We start from the raw sequence: 25314 nt of genomic DNA, 5'->3' as shown, positions 1-25314 counted from the left end.
CATCCCCTCACTTGTCTGTCAGCTCACCGGTTCATGTCCCTCACATGTCCGCCTGGCCCTCACCTGTCCATCAGCCCCTCACCCTGTCAATCATCCCCTCACTTGTCTGTCAGCTCCTTACCAGTTCATGTCCCTCACCTGTCAGTCAGCCCCTCATAGTCAGTCAGCACTAACTGTCTGTCAGCCCCTCACCTGGGTCTTGAAGGGCCCCAGTTCACAGCGAAAAGCTGTCCTATAATTCAGCACAAATAAATTTATTCTATATCTAAACCGTTCTGTACCTGCCCTGGGAGTGTTTGGTGGGACAATGTAGAGGGAGCTTTATTCTGTGTCTAACCCATGCTGTACCTGCCCTGGGAGTGTTTGATGGGACAGTGTAGAGGGAGCTTTACTCTGTATCTAACCTGAGCTGTACCTGCCCTGGGAGTGTTTGATGGGACAGTGTAGAGGGAGCTTTACTCTGTATCTAATCTGTGCTGTACCTGCCCTGGGAGTGTTTGATAGGGAGTGCCTCCACAGTTGAATAGCTTATACTCACCATCTTGGTTCACCCATGAAAAATGGACTTGAGGCTGAGGTAAGTAAGACTGTCTGGATCCTGTGGAACTGCTCCCAATGAGAGTCGGTGCCATTTGTCAACACAGGGTGGGGTAGGGGATTGGGTGGGGTTGGGTTCAGGTAGGGATTGCACTGGGCTGAGAGCAGGTGTGGAGTTAGGGGGTAGGGATTGGGGTTGGGAGCAGGGCGGGGATGGGGATTGTAAGTAAAAAGAAGGGCTGGTAATAATGAAATTGTGACAGGTCCTTCGAACCCTCGGCTCCAGTCTCTATTCTAATTCTCTCTGCAGATTCTATATGGAAGGAAAGCCCAGCCAGAGTCAAGCAGCTTCCTCACTGGAAAGGGCAGAAAACAATACAAGAAACGTAACAACTTCTCGGACTGTTTCTGGAAATACTGCGTGTGAAGTCGGCTGCCCGCCTGCCCGGGTTTCCTGGCAATCATTCTTTTCTCTCGTGTTTTTTTTAAAAATAAACGCTGTTGGAAAATATGTAAATATATTCCACTATTTAATAAGCAAATCACCACTTATTAAAGATTAATGAAGCATTTCAGATTGTTATATCTCTGCTTCAGTTGATCAATAAAAGCTGTATGTTTTGCAAACATGTGGTTCTGCTCCTCAGATGCAAATAAGACAGATGTTAACATCTGATGTTCATCGTCCCCTCCTCTTCTGAAGGTTTATTTATTTGGAGACTATTCCTATAGAAATTGCACAACACATATACTGGATACAATTTATCAGGATACAATGTGTTTACGGTCACACAGCAGGAATCCACTGACAGACACACTATCCTCTTGTTTCTAGCAGAATTTCTGGTCTTGTTCCACCCGCTGGATGCTGGACAGACAGTGGGACGTTTCTCGTTACTCAGTGTCCATCCTCTGGACAACCTCCTCCACCAGGTCAACTTCTAATGGAGTGATTGTTTCTTTCAGCACAGCAGTCGTCCCACTCTTGTAGCGATACATACCCTCCCTGCAGGAAACAACACGTCAGCGGGAATTAAGAGGGCGCATGGCGGAGGGTGGGGTGGGGGGGCGGGGGTGACAGTGCGAGGGTGGGAAGTTTTAGAACCTTACAGCACAGAAGAAACTCATTCGGCCCATCACATCTGTGCTGGCTCTTTGAAAGAACTATCAATTAGTCCCACTCCCCTGATCTTTCCCCATTGCCCTGCAAATTTTTCCTCTTCAAGTATTTATCCAATTCCCTTTTGAAAGTTATTATTGAATCTGCTTCCACCGCCCTTGCAGGCAGCGCATTCCAGATCATCACAACTCGCTGTGTAAAAACATTCTCCTCATCTCCCCTCTGGTTCTTTTGCCGATCACCTTAAATCTGTGTCCTCTGGTTACCGACCCTCCTGTCAGTGGAAACAGTTTCTCCTTATTTACTCTATCAAAGCCTTTCATAATTTTGAACACCTCTGTCAAATCTCCCCTTAACCTTCTCTGTTCTAAAGAGAATAATCCCAGCTTCTCCAGTCTCTCCACATAACTAAAGTCCCTCATCCCTGATACCATTTTAGTAAATCTCCTCTGCACCCTCCCGAAGGCTTCTGTGGTGCCCAGAATTGGCCACAAATTGCATCTGAGGCAGAGGCAGTGATTTATAAAGGTTTAACATACCTTCCTTGGCTTTGTACTCTATGCCTCTATTTATAAAGATTTACCCCCATCCTGCCCCAGGATGGTGCCTGTCCTTCTGATCAATGCCCCAGGGAGCTGGTACTTACTTTGTGCCCTTTTTGTTGGGGGTGTCAAAGGCACGGAGAAACTCCACCTTGTTTTCGGTGATGACGCAGAGGTCAACGTTACTCCCAGAGCCGAGGTCACAGAATATTCCGGCTGTGATGGCCTCATGGACCAGCTGCTTGGCTGCTTCCTCCTAGAAATACATAATGTTTCAGAGAAAATTATGGGAGCTGAGATTCCAGGCGGGGCCCAGGGGGGCGGAGTAACACAGAGGACAGAGTACCCCCAGGGGCGGAGTAACACAGAGGGCAGAGTACCCCCAGGGGCGGAGTAACACAGAGGGCAGAGTACCCCCAGGGGTGGAGTAACACAGAGGGCAGAGTACCCCCAGGGGCGGAGTAACACAGAGGGCAGAGTACCCCCAGGGGTGGAGTAACACAGAGGGCAGAGTACCCCCAGGGGTGGAGTAACACAGAGGGCAGAGTACCCCCAGGGGTGGAGTAACACAGAGGGCAGAGTACCCCCAGGGGTGGAGTAACACAGAGGGCAGAGTACCCCCAGGGGTGGAGTAACACAGAGGGCAGAGTACCCCCAGGGGTGGAGTAACACAGAGGGCAGAGTACCCCCAGGGGCGGAGTAACACAGAGGGCAGAGTACCCCCAGGGGCGGAGTATCCCCCAGGGGCGAAGTAACACAGAGGGCAGAGTAACACAGAGGGTGGAGTAACACAGAGGGCAGAGTACCCCCAGGGGCGGAGTAACACAGAGGGCAGAGTACCCCCAGGGGCGGAGTAACACAGAGGGCAGAGTACCCCCAGGGGCGGAGTAACACAGAGGGCAGAGTACCCCCAGGGGCGGAGTAACACAGAGGGCAGAGTACCCCCAGGGGTGGAGTAACACAGAGGGCAGAGTACCCCCAGGGGCGGAGTAACACAGAGGGCAGAGTACCCCCAGGGGTGGAGAACCCCCCAGAGGGCGGAGTAACACAGAGGGCGGAGTACCCCCCCCATGGGGCGGAGTAACACAGAGGGCAGAGTACCCCCAGGGGCGGAGTAACACAGAGGGCAGAGTACCCCCAGGGGTGGAGTATCCCCCAGGGGGTGGAGTAACACAGAGGGCAGAGTACCCCCAGGGGCGGAGTAACACAGAGGGCAGAGTACCCCCAGGGGTGGAGAACCCCCCAGAGGGCGGAGTAACACAGAGGGCAGAGTACCCCCAGGGGTGGAGAACCCCCCAGAGGGCGGAGTAACACAGAGGGCGGAGTACCCCCCCCATGGGGCGGAGTAACACAGAGGGCAGAGTACCCCCAGGAGGCAGAGTGACACAGAGGGCGGAATACCCTCCTGGGGCGGAATAACACAGAGGGCGGAGTACCCCTGGGGCCAGAGTGACACAGAGGGTGGAGTAACACAGAGGGCAGAGTAACACAGAGGGCGGAGTAACACAGAGGGTGGAGTAACACAGAGGGCGGAGTAACACAGAGGGTGGAGTAACACCAGGGTCCCAGGGCCAGACCCAGGGGGGTTGTGTGAGAGGTGGGGGGTTGTGCGGGGTGAGGGGGGAGTGAGGAGAGACCCCAAATATGTTAGTGCCCCATGGCCCCAATATTCTTAATCCAGCTTTTGCTCTTATGCCAATGGGAAAGGATTTGCGCCCTCCAATGGTCAGGAGACGTTTTTACCCCAGGGTTTCCTGGGTCAGCTCATTTGCACACCCATTGGAGGAGTGATTGGTGTAAGTCCCATGTAAAATAGGTGTAAGGACCACTTATAGAGTTCCCCCATCAGGACCTTTATAAAGAGAGAGAGTTCCCCCATCAGGACCCCTTATAAAGAGAGAGAGTTCCCCCATCAGGACCCCTTATAAAGAGAGAGAGTTTCCCTCATCAGGACCTTTATAGAGTTTAGATGAGCAGTGATTGTTGGTGGACTCGGGGGGTTCTGGGCTGGGGGTGTTACTGAGGCCGACAGTGGGGGAGGGGATGAGACAACCCACGATTGATTCTCTCCGGGTCAGTAATTTACCTCCATCTTTGGCTTGAAACGATCCTCCAGAACGGCCATGGCAGCTGAGCAGCCAGAACCTGTGGTACAGGAGGCAAACGGCACTGATTACTGTTCTGTGAAAACTCTCACTCCGGGTTTAACTGCCCAGAGTCCGCAACAAGGACAGTCCGAATTAATCAACAGATCAGTGTTTAAACACAACATATGAAACCTAACTTGGTCAAACCGTTCTCTCTCCCAGCTCTCTCTCCCTCCCCTCCTGAAGTGCTGACTCTCCTTGGGCTCCAGTCCCAGGGCACTGGGCACCTTCTAGTACCTGACCCATCTGCCCATTCTTCATTTCATGTGTGAGCCTAGCCAGTGAGTTTTGGCAGGCCATCTGATCAGGGGACATCACTAGGGTGGCCAACCCTTCAGAATTACCCTGGACTCTTCAGGAATCAAAGATTAAATCCCGGACACGGCTCTCAGCAACAAGGGAGAAAAATCATTCCGGCGTTTCTTAGGTGTAAAAATATTGGAGATGGGAACGTTTGACTGACAGTCAAGAATCATCCAATCGGGTTTCCGATTACTTTGGGGAGGCGGAGTGCTACATTGATGGACATGTCTGGTGACCAATGGTGGGAGCTTAGGGGTGGGGCAATTGGAGGTATGTGACAAAACCTCCATCCAACCAGATCCTGTCCTTTCCAGGAACAGTCACCAGACTGTGGTCGCAGCAGGGACATTTGGTGATGTTCCTGGCAACAGAGCACTGAGCCCAATTCAGTCAGCCCAGCTAACTGAGCCCAGACCCTGGGACCTACTGGCTTTGAATGGCTCAGTACCACACCTGGTGCCAGGCTAAAGAATCTTTAAATCATAGAATCATACTGCACAGAAGGAGGCCATTTGGCCCATCATGCCTGTGCCGGCTCTTTGAAAGAGCTATCCAATTAGTCCCACCCCCTCTGCAAATTTTCCCCATCAAAGTATTTATCCAATTCCCTTTTGTTTAGAATTTTTTGGAGTTCCCGTGATCAGCCCCAGGTCTGTTCTGCAGTCATCAGATTAACCCTTTAACCCGAGGGTTAACTGCTCCTTACCCATGGAGACATAGGGCAGTTTGTCTGTGGAACCGTGAGGATACACCGAGTACAGGTGGGGCCCAGTGCAGTCCACTCCTCCGACTATCACCGACGTACCAATGTGGCCCTGGTACCTACGGCAAGGCAAAGATTACATTATATTTAAATAAACGTTTCCTACATTACAACAGTGACTACACTTCAAAAAAAACAAGTACTTCATTGGTTGTGAAAGGTGCTAAATAAATGCAAGTTCTTTCTTTTACATTTAAATCAGCGAGGGGTCGATCTTCACTCCACTTTGCCTGGCGTTAACGGAGTGAAAAGGTTAATGACCCCATTTTGAGGCCTGGTGATGCGGCTGGTGCCATTTTGAAAGGGGCCTATCGCCGGGTGTCCAAAGCACCCGCCTGTTTCAAGCGATGGGCCCTGTTAATATGGAATCTGAATATGGTCCTACAACGTAGATAGGACCCCGATCGCCAGTTCAGGCCGTATCCTGCACTGCGCTCACTCCGACCAGTTCCACGGGCGACGGAACCCGGGACGCCCGGCAAAGGCAAGTGTCAAATTATTTTTGTGGGCCCCGGAGGAGCGGGAGTGACCCACAGAAATAATCTGGGCCGCTGCTGCCCCGGGAACCCCCACCCTCGGGGATCGCGACCCTCACCCGCGGGGATCAGAATCATCCCCCACACCAACTCAGGGATCGGGACCCCCACCCTCCCCCCAGTGACTACCTTTCCTGGCACCAGCTCTGGTCTGGTTTCCTTTGCCCAATCTGGTGAGCAGTGTCGAGGATGCCCGTTTAGCCTCTTGCATGGAAATGAGGCCAGAGCCTCATCACCGATTGGGGGGGGGGACACAAATCACCCCCGGAAGACCCAAAGTCACAATAGACCCCAGAGTGACAGCAAGCTATTTGACTGTGGGGGGCATCATAGCCGAGGCCAATCCTCTGACACCTGCACAGGATCGTTGTCCAGCCAGCACCCCCCCCCCCCCCCCTATCTCCCCCCACTACCTCCCCCTTGTTTAATTCTAATCATTAAAGAACGACCACAGCTAATCGACAATGTAAGGTGCCCTGCTCTATCATCGTCATGCACCTGAACAACATCTGTTTCAGCATCCGGTTAACGATGACCACTCGAGGCTTCCGCCCGGTCGACAAGGTGTGGAGCTGCACGTTGGAGGAAACCATTTGTGTTGTAACTTCAGCATCTGCAGCAACTCCGGCCCCACAGCAACTGGAGAGAGAGAGAGAGAGCGAGGGGTTAAATATCACAGGGAGAGAGAGAGAGCGAGGGGTTAAATATCACAGGGAGAGAGAGAGCGAGGGGTTAAATATCACAGGGAGAGAGACAGTGAGGGGTTAAATATCACAGGGAGAGAGACAGCGAGGGGTTAAATATCACAGGGAGAGAGAGCAAGGGGTTAAATATCACAGGGAGAGAGAGCGAGGGGTTAAATATCACAGGGAGAGAGAGAGCGAGGGGTTAAATATCACAGGGAGAGAGCGAGGGGTTAAATATCACAGGGAGAGAGAGCGAGGGGTTAAATATCACAGGGAGAGAGCAAGGGTTTAAATATCACAGGGAGAGAGAGCGAGGGGTTAAATATCACAGGGAGAGAGAGCGAGGGGTTAAATATCACAGGGGAGAGAGTGAGGGGTTAAATATCACAGGGAGAGAGAGCGAGGGGTTAAATATCACAGGGTGAGAGAGAGCGAGGGGTTAAATATCACAGGGAGAGAGAGCGAGGGGTTAAATATCACAGGGTGAGAGAGAGCGAGGGGTTAAATATCACAGGGAGAGAGAGCGAGGGTTAAATATCAGAGAGAGAGAGCGAGGGGTTAAATATCACAGAGTGAGAGTGAACGAGGGGTAAAATATCACAGGGAGAGAGAGAGAGCGAGGGGTTAAATATCACAGGGAGAGAGAGCAAGGGGTTAAATATCACAGAGAGAGAGAGCAAGGGGTTAAATATCACAGGGAGCGAGAGAGAGCGAGGGGTTAAATATCACAGGGAGAGAGAGAGCGAGGGGTTAAATATCCTGGAGAGAGAGAGAGATTGAGAATTTGTTAGAGAGAGACTTGGAAGACTTGTATCTTTAGTTGACTGTATTTTAATGAACTATTTTTATTTAAGAAAAGTTAATGAGCAGCGAGCAGCGGTCAATTAGCAATGTGACCCCTGGAGGGAGCGATTTGACACTTTTTTCAAGTTAACATGAATGGCTGTGCGCATGGAGGGGAGCGGGGAGCAGATATTGTGTGTCTGTGACCGTGGGGCACAGGCTGACCCCGAGGATGACACTTACTAGATGTTGGGGGCGATGTAGTGGATCTTGATACAGTTCTTGTCAGCAACAACCATGTCATCAGTGGCCCGAGTATCAGCGCCCAGGATCACCCCGTCCTAAACAACACAACAACAGGAGGAAGTCAGTCACTGCGACAGGCACATCCACAGTCCTCAGTCACCACCATACCCCATGACACTGCCCACAGTGAACCCAGGATTTGGACTAGTGTGGAGAGAGGTTAATTACAACAACAACAACTTGCATTTATATAGCGCCTTTAACATAGTAAAATATCCCAGGGTGCTTCACAGGAGCGTAAATCAGACAAAATTTGACACCGAGCCACATAAGGAGATATTAGGACAGGTGACCAAAAGCTTGGTCAAAGAGGTAGGTTTTAAGGAGAGTCTTAAAGGAGGAGAGAGAGGGGGAGAGGTTTAGGGAGGGAATTCCAGAGCTTAGGGCCGAGGCAGCTGAAGGCACGGCCGCCAATGGTGGAGCGATGAAAATCGGGGATGTGCAAAAGGTCGGAATTGGAGGAGCGCAGAGATCTCGGAGGGTTGTAGGGCTGGAGGAGGTTACAGAGATAGGGAGGGGGCGAGGCCATGGAGGGATTTGAAAATAAGGATGAGAATTTTAAAATCGAGGTGTTCCTGAACCGGGAACCGATGTCGGTCAGCGAGCACAGGGGGTGATGGGTGAACGGGACTTGGTGCGAGTTAGGATACGGGCAGCGGAGTTTTGGACGAGCTGATGTTTCTGGAGGGCAGACGATGGGAGGCCGGTCAGGAGAGTATTGGAATAGTGGATTCTGGAGGTAACAAAGGCATGGATGAGGGTTTCAGCAGCAGATGAGCTGAAGCAGGGGCGGAGACGGCAGATGTTACAGAGGTGGAATTAGGCGGTCTTTTAATTGCTGCCTGAGACTCGCATCTGGGTGGCAAAAACGAGAAGAAAAACTCAATTTTTTTAATGGTCCAATGATTTTTCTTCCGGGTGTTGCTCGCAGCAGTGTCCGGGAAATTCATCTTTAATTCCTGGAGACTCCAGGGAAGCCCCGATAGGGTTGGCGACCCCTAGATGTTGGTGAGGAGTTTACCTTGAAGATGATGCCGGCGATGGTGGTCCCCGTCTTCCTCGCTTTCGGGGGTTTGTACCCCATTTGCTGCAGCTCACCCCCCAATGCTGCATTCCTGAAAGACACGACAGGTTTGAGAAGGAGACAGTAACCGGGAGACTGAGCAGATCAGGGGCTCAGTGGGGAGCATTCTCACCTCTCACTCACCCTCTAACCCCACCCTCAATCCAGCTGTGGACACGCACTGCCTGAGGCTCACACCTGGGTGAGGTACCAGAGGGGACCTGAACCCCAGTCTGGAGAGGAGGGGAGGGGGCAGGAGGAGAGGAGAAGGGAGGGACACGACCTCAGCAGAGGCTGGGCTCCCCCCACCCTCCCATTGCCAATCAGGAGCACCAGGAAACCCAGAATGATAAACGATCTATTTTTATATTTGAGAGTCTGTGAGCTTTGAGAGGAATATTCTCGCGGTCGATCGCAGTCTGTAGAACACACTCAATGTGCCCGGTCATACAGGAAGTGTCTTACATTCAGTTTCGAGTTGCCAAACATTATTTGGAAAGTGCGCCAGGCCCGGTCGAACAGCCCCAAACCCGCACAGACAGGTTGGAGCACTGCGCTCCCGATAAACTGACAGCCCGGAGCCAGTCTCAGGGCTGATCTCGGGGCAGGAGCCCGGGCACAAAGAGACCGGCATCAGAAGACCCTGTAACACCGGCCCAGGCCCAGCCTTATTGCTCTGGGAGATTCGTTTCATCTCCTCCTCCTCCCACCACCTTCATCCCCTCCTTCCCACCCACCCTCCCCTCCTCCTCCTCTTCCTCTCCTCACCTCCTGCAGTTCTCGAAGTTGAACCCCCCCACAGGGGAGCTGAGGATTCTCTCACACTTCAGCATGGTGTCTAACTGCCTGACGCGGACTCTCCAATTCACTTACTTTCACTTTCAGAAGCTACTGAATTAAACACCATGTGATCACGGGCAGTCGGCTTTGCCAAAAATTACTTTCAAATCAGATTGAGATCAAAACTCAAGGAATCGCCGTTAATTTAATCACTCCTCCCCTAAAGACACCTGTCGCTCCCTGGGGTCCAGTCTCACTCACACTGAAGGTTTCTCAGTCAGGGAGAGCTCAACTTTGAGAACTGCAGGAGGTAAAAAGGGGGTGAAGGGGGGATAGTGACGGGGTCACGGAATTAATCCCAGCTCCTGCTGGGAGCGAGGGGAAAGGCAGAGCCGGGTCCTCACTGGGGTTTTACTGAGTCAGTCACCCGACTGGGCATTGTTCAGGCGTGAGGCTGTTCAGCTCAGTGTCCGCACGTCTGTCTGTCTCTGTGTATCTCTGTGTGTCTGTGCCTGTGTGTATCATCGTGCATGGGTTTGTGGGTCTGTCTGTCTCTGAGAGTTCGTGTCTGTGTCTGTGTATGTGTGTCTGTATGTGTCTGTGTCTGTGTATGTGTGTGTCTGTGTCTGTATGTGTGTGTCTGTGTATGTGTGTGTGTGTCTGTATGTGTCTGTGTCTGTGTATGTGTATGTGTGTGTCTGTGTCTGTATGTGTGTGTCTGTGTATGTGTGTGTGTATGTGTGTGTGTATGTGTGTGTCAGTGTGTGTCAGTGTGTGTCTGTATGTGTCTGTGTCTGTGTATGTGTATGTGTGTCTGTGTATGTCTGCCTGTGTGTATCTGTGTCTCTGTGTCTGTGTCTGTATGTGTGTGTCTGTGTATGTGTGTGTGTATGTGTCTGTGTATGTGTGTCTGTGTATGTGTGTGTGTGTCTGTGTATGTGTATGTGTGTGTGTATGTGTGTGTCTGTATGTGTGTGTGTCTGTATGTGTCTGTGTCTGTGTATGTGTATGTGTGTCTGTGTATGTCTGCCTGTGTGTATCTGTGTCTCTGTGTCTGTGTCTGTATGTGTGTGTCTGTGTATGTCTGCCTGTGTGTATCTGTGTCTCTGTGTCTGTGTCTGTATGTGTGTGTCTGTGTATGTGTGTCTGTATGTGTGTGTGTCTGTGTATGTCTGCCTGTGTGTATCTGTGTCTCTCTGTGTCTGAGCTCTCTCACACTGACACACCCAGTAACTGTCTGTTTAAGGCTCTCGGTCCAGTTTATTATTGTGGAGAAGACTCCGTGCCCCAGTCACGGTGAAACACCAGCCGATCTCCCGGGGTGTCACTCACAGTGAGTCAGTCCATTTATTACAATAGGGGTATCAACAAAGCGTGACAGGCAAAGCGTGACAGAAAGTAGGTGTGACACTTACAGGATGTGCTCACTATATGTACGATTTTTAACATATTGTAATAGATTGTTGTAATATTAATATTTTGTCACTAAGGTCATATAGTGACTGTATTCTAAGATATGATTCTTTCTGGCGCGGACTCGATGGGCCGAATAGCCTCTTTCCGTGGTGTAACCTTTCTATAATTGTGTGATTCTCTCTCTCTACCCGCACTCCCTCCCTCTCCCCCCGACATGTTGGGGGAGAGACCCTGATCCCATTCCATTGCCGATATTGCTCTGCCACTGGGAGAGAGGAGTGAGGGAGTGGGGGATTGGGGACTGACCCTTCCATCTTATGGGACAGTCTGACTGCTGCTCTTCACCTCCTCCTGATGATATGGGGACTGCGGGACAGGGAATCCCAGGCCCAGCACCCCCCCTCTCCCTGCCCCACCCCGCCCTCTCCCTGCCCCACCCCGCCCTCTCCCCTCCACTTCTCCCCATCCACCCGCCCCCCTCCACTGGGGTTTGACTCCACAATCGAATCACCTCTTGGACAAAGAGCCCTGGGGTAGAACATCATCAGACTGTGAGCTCCCCTCCAATATAAATCCTGCTCCTCAAATCTAACCGAGACCAGCACATTTAATAGACAGGGAGCAGTGTGCGGGTACAGACTGATACAACAGTGCAGAGGGCACCGCCAGTACAAGTCACCACCACTCCCAGTTCATCAGCTCAGTGCCAGGCAGGAGACGGTTCTGTGCCTGGGCAGATGGTGAATGGGAGACTCAGCAATCAGTGCCTGTCGGCAGGGCAGCTCCTGGGCAGGTGCGGCCCAGGGTCAGCAGGGAGAAGGTAGAGGGGTCAAAGCACTAAAATCAAAACTCATCCAAAATAAAACAAGATTTGGAACTCACTTTATGATGAAGAATATTCTCACAGTTCGAAGTTTACAAAAAATAACTTTCTAATAAATCTGGTTTTGTTTTAATTTCCTTTAAGAATATAGAATCATACAATCATAGAATCATACAGCACAGGAGGAGGCCATTCAGCCCATCGTGTCCGTGCCGGCTCTGAAAGAGCGAGCCAATTAGTCCCACTCCCCTGCTCTTTCCCCATAGCCCTGCAAATAATCTTCCAGTATTAAAATACTCGTTCACACAAAACCTTACTTTGCAATTAGAGTTTTCAAATATTGAAACTATTCTTTGCCTCGGTTTTTACACCCAGGACATTGCCTTTTTCTGCACTGTTACACTGTTACCCTTTGGGTAAAAATCCCGCACACTCCTTCAATGGAAGGAACAAGCTTAAATGCTCCGATTTCACAGAAATTCAATATTATAATGGAGCAGATCACAGGGGTTCAGGCACCCTCCGGTACCCCACCCAAATGCCCATGTGTGAGCCCGGACGATGAGTGTTGACGGGTTATTCAACCATGGGAGGATCACAGCCAAGCCCGATCGTTCCCTCACCAGATATCCACACTGGATATTAACCAGGAGCGGGAACCCTGGCTAAACGTCACCTCCCTAACTCAATGGCACTGAGGCCAACTATCCGCTCCGTGATGTTTTACTTTCCTTTACTGTCTTATTCCAGGGATTGAAACTTGCTCCTTATCTGAATCACAGCGACAATCAAATTAACATTAATCCTTGGTTCACAATCACAGCCAGTTGTCAATATGACAAAACAACACAAATACTTTTCGATTGATAGTTCCCGGTGAGTTTCTGAAATGTCCTTAGTGTTTAAGGGACTCAGTGACCGCCTGGCGAGACTCAAATCACCGACAGGACAGTCCAAGGGAGCTGGGGACCGAGGCTCAGCTCCGCCAGGGTCTCCACAGGGTCCTAGTGCCGGGCAGCACTGCCTGCCTCGCTGGCGTTGGACGGAGCGGAGTCCGCGGAGGGGTCACGGTGGGGTGACGCGGACCCTCCCCTCCCCTCCCCCCCTCCCCCCTCCCCTCGCCCCCCTCCCCTCGCCCCCCTCCCCCTCCCCTCGCCCCCTCCCCTCCCCCCCTCCCCTCCCCCCCTCCCCCCTCCCCTCCTCCCCTCCCCCTCCCCCTCCCCTCGCCCCCCTCCTCTCGCCCCCTCCCCATCCCCTCCCCTCGCCCCCCCCTCCCCTCGCCCCCCCCTCCCCTCGCCCCCCCCCTCCCCTCGCCCCCTCCCAGGCGCTGCAGCAGTTCGGGCGGAGCCACCACCTTGTGTGATGCGCCGACAGGAAGCGGAGAGTCTCCCGCAGGCACCGGGAGCAGCCGGCATTATAATCCTGCTCCCGGGGACCGGGCACTGGAAGGAGGAGAGAGACTGGGTTTAGAGCAAAACTTTTATAACAACAAGGTGTTTTAATCATTTAGCATTTCACTAAAATTATCATTCTCGTTAAACAAACAGAAACTGATAATAATTTCCCTCCATTTTCCCTTCCTCTCCCCTCCCTCTCCCAGGCACCATCACTGGGGATTCCCTCAGTAACCCGCACAAACGGCCAAAACCAATAGGAAAGATTGAACAGGCCGGGGCTCTTTTCTCTAGAAAAGAGAAGACTGAGGGGTGACCTGATCGAGGTCTTTAAGATTATGAAAGGGTTTGATAGGACAGACGTAGAGAAGATGTTTCCACTTGCGGGGGGGGGGGGGGGAGACCAGAACTAGGGGCCATAAATATAAGATGGTCACTAATAAATCCAATAGGGAATTCAGGAGAAACTTCTTTCCCCAGAGAGTGGTGAGAATGTGGAACTCACTCCCACATGGAGTAGTTGAGGCGAATAGTATAGATGGATTTAAGGGGAAGCTGGATAAACACATGAGGGAGAAAGGAACAGAAGGATTTGCTGATGGGGTTAGATGAAAAAGGGCAGGAGGAGGCTCGTGTGGAGCATAAACACCAGCATAGACCAGTTGGGCTGAATGGCCTGTTTCTGTGCCGTAAGTTCTACTTAATTCTTCATGTATGAGTCCAAACAACAACAACAACTTGCATTTATATAGTACCTTTAATGTACTAAAATCTCCTAAGGCGCGTGACTGTCAGCAGGCTATTCGACTGTGAAAGGCATCAATGCCGAGTCTGATCCTGCCCACTTAAAGAAAGTTCCCAATATGAACAGGAGTCCTGGCTGATTTTCTCCTCTGTGACCCGGGAGCAAGTCCTAGCCCCCTTACTAATGCCCCAGCTAAGATCACCTAACTCAGCATAGACTGAGCATCAAACCCGGGAACTTAGGAGAATTTAGGAGGCATGGTTAGTAAGTTTGCAGATGACACCAAGATTGGTGGCGTTGTGGACAGTGAAGAAGGTTATCTAGGATTGCAACGTGATCTTCATAAATTGGGCCAGTGGGCCGATGAATGGCAGATGGAGTTTAATTTAGATAAATGTGAGGTGATGCATTTTGGTAGATCGAATCGGGCCAGGACCTACTCCGTTAATGGTAGGGCGTTGGGGAGAGTTATAGAACAAAGAGATCTAGGAGTACAGGTTCATAGCTCCTTGAAAGTGGAGTCACAGGTGGATAGGGTGGTGAAGAAGGCATTCGGCATGCTTGGTTTCATTGGTCAGAACATTGAATACAGGAGTTGGGATGTCTTGTTGAAGTTGTACAAGACATTAGTAAGGCCACACTTGGAATACTGTGTACAGTTCTGGTCACCCTTTTATAGAAAGGATATTATTAAACTAGAGAGAGTGCAGAAAAGATTTACTAGGATGCTACCGGGACTTGATGGTTTGACCTATAGGGAGAGTAGGAGGTTAAGGGGTGATCTTATAGAAGTCTATAAAATAATGAGGGGCATAGATAAGGTAGATAGTCAAAATCTTTTCCCAAAGGTAGGGGAGTCTATAATGAGGGGGCATAGATTTAAGGTGAGAGGAGAGAGATACAAAAGGGTCCAGAGGGGCATTTTTTTCACTCAAAGGGTGGTGAGTGTCTGGAACGAGCTGCCAGAGGCAGTAGTAGAGGCGGGTACAATTTTGTCTTTTCAAAAGCATTTGGACAGTTACATGGGTAAGATGGGTATAGAGGGATATGGGCCAAGTGCAGGCAATTGGGACGAGCTTAGTGGTATAAACTGGGCGACATGGACATGTTGGGCCGAAGAGCCTGTTTCCATGTTGTAAACTTCTATGATTCTAACTTCCTGGTTCTGTGTGACTCAGGTGTTTCCTGGGCGGTACCTTTACTCACTGACCCATTGGCAGAGCACAGCGGACAACCACATGTGAGCTGTAAATTCACGTCAGGAACCAATTCTGTTGCCCCGTGCAGGAATTACCGCAGTTCAGCACATAATTTAGGCTGACGCTCCCAGTGCAGTACTGAGGGAGTGCTTTTTTTTTTATGACACTCTGGGGTGCCTTATTGCCTTACAGATTCATTCCAGATTCCTTGCAGTGACATTACATCAAGCCAAAGCTCTACACTCTGCCCGAGGGGATTTCACCCTGACTGCATCCCCCCGGCATACAATGGCAGGAAGGCTCCAAATGGTTGCCTTCCCCCACTTGACCACTTGATCTTCGCCAAAAGGCCGAGAAGCGAGAGGGAGTTTTTTTTTCAAAAAATATACTTTATTCATAAAATTTGCAGCAGTACATACAAAACAGTTGTCATATCACTTTCCAAACGTACACAATACAGATTATACAATTTGCAGGTTACGTTAAGTGCAGTACAATGAACACATTGGACATCATTGCAGTTCATGACACTCTAGGGTGTCTCATTGCATCATACGTCAACACAGATTATTGCTTACAGATTCATTTCTGGTCCATTTCAGATTCATTACAGGTACATTACAGCAATTTGAATTTTACATTCTGCCCGAGGGGGTTTTTCCCTGATTGCAGCCCCTCGGTTTACAATGGCGGGAAGGCTCTAAACGGTTGCCTTTCCCCACAGGGCCTTTGCGGCGGCCGCACCCATCCTCAGTGCATCCCTCAGCACGTAGTCCTGGACCTTGGAATGTGCCAGTCTGCAACACTCGGTCGAGGACAGCTCCTTGTGCTGGAAGACCAGCAAGTTTCGGGCAGACCAAAGGGCGTCTTTCACCGAGTTGATGGTCTTCCAGCAGCAGCCGATGTCCGTCTCAGTGTAGAGTGCTGCACTGTCGAAGGTGCCGCCCTTCGGATGAGACGTTAAGCTGAGGCCCAACCTGCCCTCTGAGGTGGACGTAAAAGATCCCACTGTTCAATGAGGAGCAGGGGAGATATCCCCGGGGGCCTGGCCAATCTTTATCGTTCAATCAACACCACTAAAAACAGATGATCTGGTCATTATCACATTGCTGTTTGTGGGATTTTGCTGTGCGCAAATTGGCTGCTGCATTTCCTATATTATAACAGTTTCTCTCTATCTACCCTATCAAATCCTTTAATCATCTTAAACACCTCAATTAGATCACCGCATAATCTTCTATACTCGAGGGAATACAAGCCCAGTCTATATCCTCATAATTTAACCCTTTTAGGCCCAGTATGATTCTGGTGAATCTGCAATGCACCTCCTCCAAGGCTATTCCGTCACGAAATTTCTACCATGACTCTCGTGAGTAAAGTTAAAAGTGACAAAGACCACATGTAAGTCTGTCTGTTCGCTCCGTTCAGCTATGAGGTGTGTGTTCCTTTAAGACATCCAATATTACCAGTGAGTGATTGTGTTTCGATCAATGCAAGATTCTCCTGAGACAGATGTTAGAGGGCAGCAATAATTGATTCTGTAATTGGAACTGTCCCTTGCTCCCACCTCCAGTCACTTTCCCAGGATGTGCGAATTTGTACTGACATTAATACCCTGGGATTTGTGAGACATACTTGCTGCCCAGATGGGCCTCAGGGACTCGAGCTGCCCCTGCCCACAATACAGAGGCCGATCCCGTCACTAATTGCCATGTAGCCAAGCACACGTCTATTGTCCTGTCAGTGAGTGGTGGGATTGGCCAGGGAGTGTGGGAACCTGAGAGAGAGCAGAGCCTCACACTCTGTCATGCTAATTCTGGCCTTTAAATACAGCAGCTGCTGAGGCCGGGCCCACAGAGCTGGATTCAGACGGCCCCTCTCACACACACACACATCCCGTGCCTCACCCCACGGACTGATAGCCATGTCTCCGAGCCGTCCTGCTGATCAGCGACCGAGGAAACGCACTGGGAACAGGCTCAACCCCAGAGAGACGAGCAGAGTAAGTGAGACCTCTCACTGGAGGGATGTACCAGGGGTTCTGGGTTTTAGGCCTTTCTCAGATCAGGTGGAGCCGGGGGTGAGGAAGGCCCCTCATCGTTACAGGTACTGACTCCACCCATGGGCTGGAGGCCTCTGACCTGCTGACCCCAGCCAGAGGCTGCTTTTCTGTTTCCGGGTACAAGGCCTGGGGGGCAAAACAGGGAGAACATCAGACTGAGGATAACAACCCGAACCCATAAATACCAGGGGGTCAGGGTCAAGTCAGGTGGGGCTCACTGTGGGCCCTTGGCCTGACCCGGGGCAGGGAGGGGTAACCAATGGGTGAAGGGGGAAAGGGCACTGGGGGCACAGGGGAAAAGGGGGCGAGTGGGATCACCAAGTCCAAAACCGGACAAGAGGTGAGATGGATTCACAAAACATGTCCCAAGTATCAGGACAGGCTGGGGCAGTCCCTCAGGACCGCACTGACTGTCGGCCTGGGTTACAGGCTCAAGACTCTGGAGTGGGACTCTGAACCTACGACCTTCTCACTCGGAGGTGAGAGTGCACCCACTGAGTCACAGCTGAATGATTAAAATAAAAAATATTAACATTGGGAATCTGATAAAAAAAACACCCAGAAAATACTGGGAAAAGGTCACAGGTCTGTCAGGGTGTGAACGAGAGTTGGGGAGAGGTGGTCTGGGTTCTGATGGGGGGTCTCCAGTCTCACAGTGAACCAGCTGTGTGTTTAATCCTCTGCTGCCACCTGCTGGGGGTTTAATGTGAAGCAGGTCAGGAATCTCCGGGATATTTTGACAGTAAAACTTGGAAAAAGAGCAAAAATAACTACCTGAACTTAAAGCAGCAAACAAAACACAGTGAGGAGCAGAGGACCAGAAAGTTAGCATGCTGGTACAGCAGGCAATTAGGAAGGCAAATGGTATGTTGGCCTTTATTGCAAGGGGGTTGGAGTATAAGAGTAAAGAAGTCTTACTACAACTGTAAGGAATCTTACAACACCAGGTTATAGTCCAACTGTTTTATTTGAAAATCACAAGCTTTCAGAGGCTTTCTCCTTTGTCAGGTGAGTGTGGGATTCTTTGAACGTTACCGCATTTATAGTCAGAGAACAATACCTGGTGATTACAGATAATCTTTCCAACTGCCCGTTGTGTAAACGGGCCGTTTATATATTCGGTGGTCCTGTAGGTAACATCTCTCTGTCTGAACACTTTGATTGCCTTGACAACGGGCAGTTGGAAAGATTATCTGTAATCACCAGGTATTGTTCTCTGACTATAAATGCGGTAACATTCCATGGAATCCCACACTCACCTGACGAAGGAGAAAGCCTCCGAAAGCTTGTGATTTTCAAATAAAACAGTTGGACTATAACCTGGTGTTGTAAGATTCCTTACATTTGTCAACCCCAGTCCATCACCGGCATCTCCACATCATGGTTACTACAACTGTACAAGGCTTTGGTGAGACCTCACCTGGAGTACTGTGTTTTGATCTCCTTATCTAAGGACGGATATACTTGCCTTAGAGGCGGTGCAACGAAGGTTCATTAGATTAATTCCTGGGATGTGAGGATTGTTCTATGAGGAGAGATTGAGTAGAATGGGCCTATACTCTCTGGAGTTTAGAAGAATGAGAGATGATCCATTAAAACATATAAGATTCTAAGAGGGCTTGACAGGGTAGATGCTGAGATGATGTTTCCCCTGGCTGGAGAGTCTAGAACTAGGGGACATAGTCTCAGGATAAGGGGTCGACCATTTAGGACTGAGATGAGGAGGAATTTCTTCACTCAGAGGGTTGTGAATCTTTGGAATTCTCTACCCCAGAGGGCTGTGGATGCTGAGTCATTGAGTATATTCAAGGCTGAGATCGATAGATTTTTGGACTTTAGGGGAATCAAGGGATATGGGGATTGGACGGGGAAGTGGAATTGAGGTTGAAGATCAGCCATGATCTGATTGAATGGCGGAGCAGGCCCGAGGGGCCGTATGGCCTACTCCTGCTCCTATTTCTTATGTTCTTATGTAATCCTGAACAATTTCCCACTCCTTTTGAGGGTCAAATGTTTGTTTCTGAACAAATTTAAAAACTATTGAAAAAAGACATCACCTTCACAATGGGGTTTACCTCGAAATCACACTGAGCAAATATTGAGTGTACGAATGTGTTAACTTCAAAACCTTAATAAAATGTTTTAATAATATTTACTACTAAAAACTTTTAATTAAATCCAATAGAGCAAAAAGCAATAAATAAAATAATACCAAAGACACGGAGTCCTAGGCATTGGGTCAGGAGGAGCCTGGTCTGTACAGCAGGGTAATTGAATGATGATTTACCGATTAAATTGTTATTTGTGGCTGTTTATTTCCTGTCTGTGGGGTCTGGTGTTTTGTTTAATTGTCTTGACCTGGGGGAGCAGGTGAGAGGCAGAGTGGGCCCAAGGCACTGAGGGTCAGGGGTCAGGGTTGGCAACTCTGGTTGGACTGTTTTCCAGGTGCTCTCATCACATGACCTCCCACACCTTCCCCCTGCCCCTGCCATTGGTCGGCCGACAGGCCCACCCTCACAGCAATTGGTCAATAATGGTGGCTCCAATACCCACAGTGCCTTGCACACCAGAAACCGCCCTATCCATCGCATGCGCCAAGAGTCCCATTGCATCCTGGGTGCGCAGCGGCCTTGCTGTTGGTCGGGATTCCAGCCGAAGAGAAACGCAAGAAGGAAACGTTCCGATGATTTTACTCCCGGGTTTCTCGGGAGTGTCTCCAGGAGATTAATCTTTCATTCCGGGAGACTCCAGGACAATCCGGGAGAGTTGGCCTTGGCGAGGAAAATGCCACTTGGGGCAACAGGTCTGGCCCTCTCTAAAGCCTGATCTCTTTCCCCATTCCTCCCCCTTGCCCTTGCCCCCACCCCCTGTCCTGAGGGCACTGATTACCCCTGGGGTACGGGTTCCATGGATGTCAGTTACCCAAATTGCCCTTCTTTATGTCTGAGCTCAGCCAGGATATTCGACCAAAGGGGACATCGCGGTTCAGCCCGATCCTGTAGCTCCCGATGTCTAGACTATAGGGTAAGACCAGGAGTAGCAACCCTGGCCCAGGGGCACTGAGGCCAACTGTGCCCCCCCCCAATACCACCCCAACTAAAATCAGCACAGAGCAGTGATGGAACCTTGGTCCTTCTGGTTCACACCAGTCACTCCCAGAGTCAGAGTCACTCCCAGAGTCAGAGTCACTCCCCCAGGGTCAGAGTCAGAGTCAGAGTCACTCCCCCAGGGTCAGAGTCAGAGTCACTCCCAGAGTCAGAGTCACTCCCCCAGGGTCAGAGTCACTCCCCCAGGGTCAGAGTCAGAGTCACTCCCCCAGGGTCAGAGTCAGAGTCACTCCCCCAGGGTCAGAGTCAGAGTCAGTCCCAGAGTCACTCGGGGCCTTTAATAGAGGAGCCCCAGCGAATGCCTGCCTAGGATGGAGGACCTCTGGGGTCTGGAGGACGAGGCCGGAGTTGGAGCCTGGACCCACAAAGATCTGGGGGGCCGCAAATTATTTTATTTAAAGCAGAATATCATAGATTAATGTGGAGGGAGGGGGTTGACATTTTATTGAGGTATTAAAGTTTAAATAAGAACCATTCAGAATCCTAACTGAGGGACGAGAGTTTGATTGGCCAAAGGATGGAATGAGATCATGGTCATGTGCCCTGGTAACAGGCTATTGATTGGCTGTAAGAAAATGCTGAGTCATCTGTAAATGGGAACACTGCCCATCAGCAAAATGAGGCAGGGACTGAGTCAGCAGAAAGCTGCAGAACCACGAGTCCTGGGATCGACCCATCCCGGGAGGGTGGGATAATCAGGGACCGGAAGGATGGGAAATCCACCTGCAAAGAGATTTCTGGGGGCGACATTGGGGGACGTATCTCTGTGTCCCTCCCTGTCTGTGTTTGTGTCTCGGTATCTCTGCCAGCCAAGGCTCAGTGGGAAACACTTGCACCTCTGAGTCAGGAGGCCGTGTGTTCGAGCCCCGCTCCAGAGACTCGAGCACAAAATCCAGGCCGACACTCCCAGTGCAGTACTGAGGGAGGGATGTTATTGATTGGCTGTGAAGCACTTTGGGATGTCCTGTGGATGTAAAAGGGGATGAACGGGCTATAAATCTCGGCCCCTCTCTGCCCGTTGAGGGCTGATGGGGATGCAAAATGGCCTCCGTTGGGTTTCCTGTCAAGTGTTGGAGCCCCCTGGTCCAGGACTGGGAGACTTGGCCAATGGGCGAGTTAACCTCCTACGTCATCTACACCCGTGCGACCCCTTTAAGTGAAAGGTCATCACCTGTTCCCAATGACTCATTAGGTGAATGCCCCGCCCAGTGGCACATCCCACCAGGAGTCACAGGATGGTGAGTGGGATCAGCAGCGGGAAGCCTGGCTGGTTTCTTCCCTCCTAATCCATGGACACTGAGGTCATTTGTGGGTCAGTTGGGAGAGCCCTCGGTGGTGGGGAATATTTAGGGAGTTGGAACAGGACAAACGGGACGACCAGGCTGGAGAGGAAAGGTCGCCAACTCTGGTTGGACGTATTCCTGGAGGTTTCATCACATGACCTCCCGTCCCCATCCGGTCAAAAAGCCTTTTTTTTCCCATCTCCAATATTTTTATAACAAATAAACTGAAAGTTCAAAAGAAAATGAGAAAACCACACAATTTGTTTTAATGCCACTACCATTTTTCTCCTGATTTTCTTGCAACGTGTCCTGGAGATGAATCATTATTTCCTAGAGACTTTGACCCTGTGTAGTGCTGACCTCAAGAATCTAGGAACAGGAGAAGGCCATTCAGCCCCTCGAGCCTGTTCCGTCATTCAATTAGATCATGGCTGATCTGTATCTTAACTCCATTTACCCGCCTTGGTTCCGTAACCCTTAATCCCCTCACCCAACATAAATCTGTCAATCTCAGTTTTGAAATTTTCAATTGACCCCCAGCCTCAACAGCTTTTTGGGGGACAGAGTTCCAGATTTCCACTCCCCTTTGTGTGAAGAAGTGCTTCCTGACATCACCCCTGAACGGCCTGGCTCTAATTTTAAGGTTATGCCCCCTTGTTCTGGACTCCCCCCACCAGAGGAAATGGTTTCTCTCTATCCACCCTATCAAATCCTTTAATCATCTTAAACACCTCAATCAGATCACCCCTTAATCTTCTACACTCGAGGGAATACAAGCCCAGTCTGTGCAACCTGTCCTCGTAATTTAACCCTTTTAGTCCCAGTATCATTCTGTAGAATCTGCGCTGCACAAATTGAACATCCGATCCGTGGTGGGAAAACTCCGAGGAAGAAATTAAACCAGAAACAAGATGGCGTCAAGCAGGCCCCACCCATGCGTCAGGTGATGACTTAAAGTTTGTCTGAGGATCCGGTGACTGGGAGCTGAGCTTGAAGCAGAAGCCTTGACATGAGCTGAGGTTTCTGATGATGCTCGTTGGGCCCTGTGGAGAGAAAGAAAGACAGACTTGCATTTCTGTAGCTCCCTTTACAGCCAATGAAGTACTTTTTGAAGTGTAGTCACTGTTTTTTTTATTATTCGTTCATGGGATGTGGGCGTCGCTGGCGAGGCCGGCATTTATTGCCCATCCCTAATTGCCCTTGAGAAGGTGGTGGTGAGCCGCCTTCGTGAACCGTTGCAGTCCGTGTGGTGAAGGTTCTCCCACAGTGCTGTTAGGAAGGGAGTTCCAGGATTTTGACCCAGCGACGATGAAGGAACAGCGATATATTTCCAAATTGGGATGGTGTGTGACTTGGAGGGGAACGTGCAAGTGGTGTTGTTCCCATGCGCCTGCTGCCCTTGTCCTTCTAGGTAGTAGAGGTCGCGGGTTTGGGAGGTGCTGTCGAAGAAGCCTTGGTGAGTTGCTGCAGTGCATCCTTTGGATGGTACACACTGCAGCCACAGTGCACCGGTGGTGAAGGGAGTGAATGTTTAAGGTGGTGGATGGGGTGCCAATCAAGCAGGCTGCTTTGTCCTGGATGGTGTTGAGCTTCTTGATTGTTGTTGGAGCTGCACTCATCCAGGCAAGTGGAGAGTATTCCATCACACTCCTGACTTGTGCCTTGTAGATGGTGGAAAGGCTTTGGGGAGTCAGGAGGTGAGTCACTCGCTGCAGAATACCCAGCCTCTGACCTGCTCTCGTAGCCACAGTATTTATATGGCTTGTCCAGTTAAGTTTCTGGTCAATGGTGACCCCCAGGATGTTGATGGTGGGGGATTCGGTGATGGTAATGCCGTTGAATGTCAGGGGGAGGTGGTTAGACTCTCTCTTGTTGGAGATGGTCATTGCCTGGCACTTGTCTGGCGCGAATGTTATTTGCCACTTATCAGCCCAAGCCTGGATGTTGTCCAGGTCTTGCTGCATGCGGGCTCGGACTGCTTCATTATCTGAGGGGTTGTGAATGGAACTGAGCACTGCAATCATCAGCGAACATCCCCATTTCTGACCTTATGATGGAGGGAAGGTCATTGATGAAGCAGCTGAAGATGGTTGGGCCTAGGACACTGCCCTGAGGAACTCCTGCAGCAATGTCCTGGGGCTGAGATGATTGACCTCCAACAACCACTACCATCTTCCTTTGTGCTAGGTATGACTCCAGCCACTGGAGAGTTTTCCCCCTGATTCCCATTGACTTCAATTTTACTAGGGCTCCTTGGTGCCACACTCAGTCAAATGCTGCCTTGATGTCAAGGGCAGTCACTCTCACCTCACCTCTGGAATTCAGCTCTTTTGTTCATGTTTGGACCAAGGCTGTAATGAGGTCTGGAGCCGAGTGGTCCTGGCGGAATCCAAACTGAGCATCGGTGAGCAGGTTATTGGTGAGTAAGTGCCGCTTGATAGCACTGTCGACGACACCTTCCATCACTTTGCTAATGATTGAGAGTAGACTGATGGGGCGGTAATTGGCCGGATTGGATTTGTCCTGCTTTTTGTGGACAGGACATACCTGGGCAATTTTCCACATTGTCGGGTAGATGCCAGTGTTGTAGCTGTACTGGAACAGCTTGGCTAGAGGCGCAGCTAGTTCTGGAGCACAAGTCTTCAGCACTACAGCCGGGATGTTGTCGGGGCCCATAGCCTTTGTTGTATCCAGTGCACTCAGCCGTTTCTTGATATCACGTGGAATGAATCAAATTGGCTGAAGACTGGCTTCTGTGATGGTGGGGATATCGGGAGGAGGCTGAGATGGATCATCCACTCGGCACTTCTGGCTGAAGATGGTTGCAAACACTTCAGCCTTGTCTTTTGCACTCATGTGCTGGACTCCACCATCATTGAGGATGTGGATGTTTACAAAGCCTGCCACGTAGAAACATAGAAAATAGGAGCAAGAGTAGGCCATTCGGCCCTTCAGGCCTGCTCCGCCATTCAAAATGATCATGGCTGATCGTCTAACTCAGTACCCTATTCCTGCTTTTTCCCCATATCCCTTGATCTCTTTAGCATTAAGAAATATATCTATCTCCTTCTTGAATACATCTAATGACTTGGCCTCCACTGCCTCCTGTGGTGGAGAATTCCACAGGTTCACCACCCTCTGAGTGAAGAAATTTCTCCTCATCTCGGTTCTAAATGACATAACCCATATCCTGAGACTGTGACCCCTGGTTCTGGACTCCCCAGCCATCGGGAACATCCTCCCTGCATCTAGTCTGTCTAGTCCTGTTAGAATTTTATATGTTTAGATGAGATCAACTCTCATTCTTCTAAACTCTAGTGAATATAGGCCTAGTCGACCCAATCTCTCCTCATACGTCAGTCCTGCCATCCCAGGAATCAGTCTGGTAAACCTTCGTTGCACTCCCTCCATGGAAAGGTTATCCTTCCTCAGATAAGGAGACCAAAACTGCACACAATACTCCAGATGTGGTCTCACCAAGGCCCTGTATAACTGCAGTAAGACATCCCTGCTCCTGTACTCAAATCCTCTTGCAATGAAGGCCAACATACCATTCGCCTTCCTAACTGCTTGCTGCACCTGAATGCTCGCTTTCAGCGACTGGTGTACAAGGACACCCAGGTCTCATTGCACCTCCCCTTTTCCCAATCTATCACCATTCAGATAATAATCTGCCTTTCTGTTTTTACAACCAAAGTGGATAACCTCACATTTATCCA

General features: G+C 50.4%; 2 protein-coding genes across 2 annotated transcripts in view; one reads left to right on the top strand and one right to left on the bottom strand.

Moving 5' to 3' along the window:
* The window catches only part of LOC137300926 (prepro-urotensin II-beta-like), a 28405-nt gene extending 27299 nt beyond the window's left edge, over window positions 1-1106 (top strand). Inside the window, exon 4 of the mRNA XM_067970199.1 lies at window positions 848-1106. Coding sequence (XP_067826300.1) covers window positions 848-964 — 117 coding nt within the window. The 3' untranslated portion in view covers window positions 965-1106. The remainder of the gene's footprint in view (window positions 1-847) is intronic.
* Window positions 1107-1215: 109 nt separating this feature from the next.
* On the bottom strand, window positions 1216-9672 carry LOC137300924 (proteasome subunit beta type-7-like). Its single transcript, XM_067970198.1, has 8 exons — window positions 9555-9672; window positions 8745-8838; window positions 7661-7758; window positions 6447-6587; window positions 5356-5471; window positions 4286-4344; window positions 2304-2455; window positions 1216-1543 (listed from the first exon to the last, which is right to left on the bottom strand). The coding sequence occupies exons 1-8, from the start codon at window positions 9617-9619 to the stop codon at window positions 1432-1434; spliced, it is 837 nt and encodes a 278-aa protein (XP_067826299.1). The 5' UTR covers window positions 9620-9672; the 3' UTR covers window positions 1216-1431.
* Between the last annotated feature and the right edge of the window lie 15642 nt (window positions 9673-25314).

This window comes from Heptranchias perlo, chromosome 32 (assembly GCF_035084215.1).
Source record: "Heptranchias perlo isolate sHepPer1 chromosome 32, sHepPer1.hap1, whole genome shotgun sequence".
Classification (NCBI taxonomy): domain Eukaryota; kingdom Metazoa; phylum Chordata; class Chondrichthyes; order Hexanchiformes; family Hexanchidae; genus Heptranchias; species Heptranchias perlo.
This window is presented reverse-complemented; position numbering and strand designations above follow the sequence as displayed.

Bases quoted from the DNA above. Each gene is read 5' to 3' on its own strand.
- LOC137300924 (XM_067970198.1), bottom strand. From the start codon at position 9,619: ATGCTGAAGTGTGAGAGAATCCTCAGCTCCCCTGTGGGGGGGTTCAAC. The intron at 8,839-9,554 runs GTGAGGAGAGGA...CGTGTCTTTCAG, and splicing joins AACTTCGAGAACTGCAGGAG to GAATGCAGCATTGGGGGGTG. The intron at 2,456-4,285 runs GTAAATTACTGA...ATGTATTTCTAG, and splicing joins GTTTCAAGCCAAAGATGGAG to GAGGAAGCAGCCAAGCAGCT.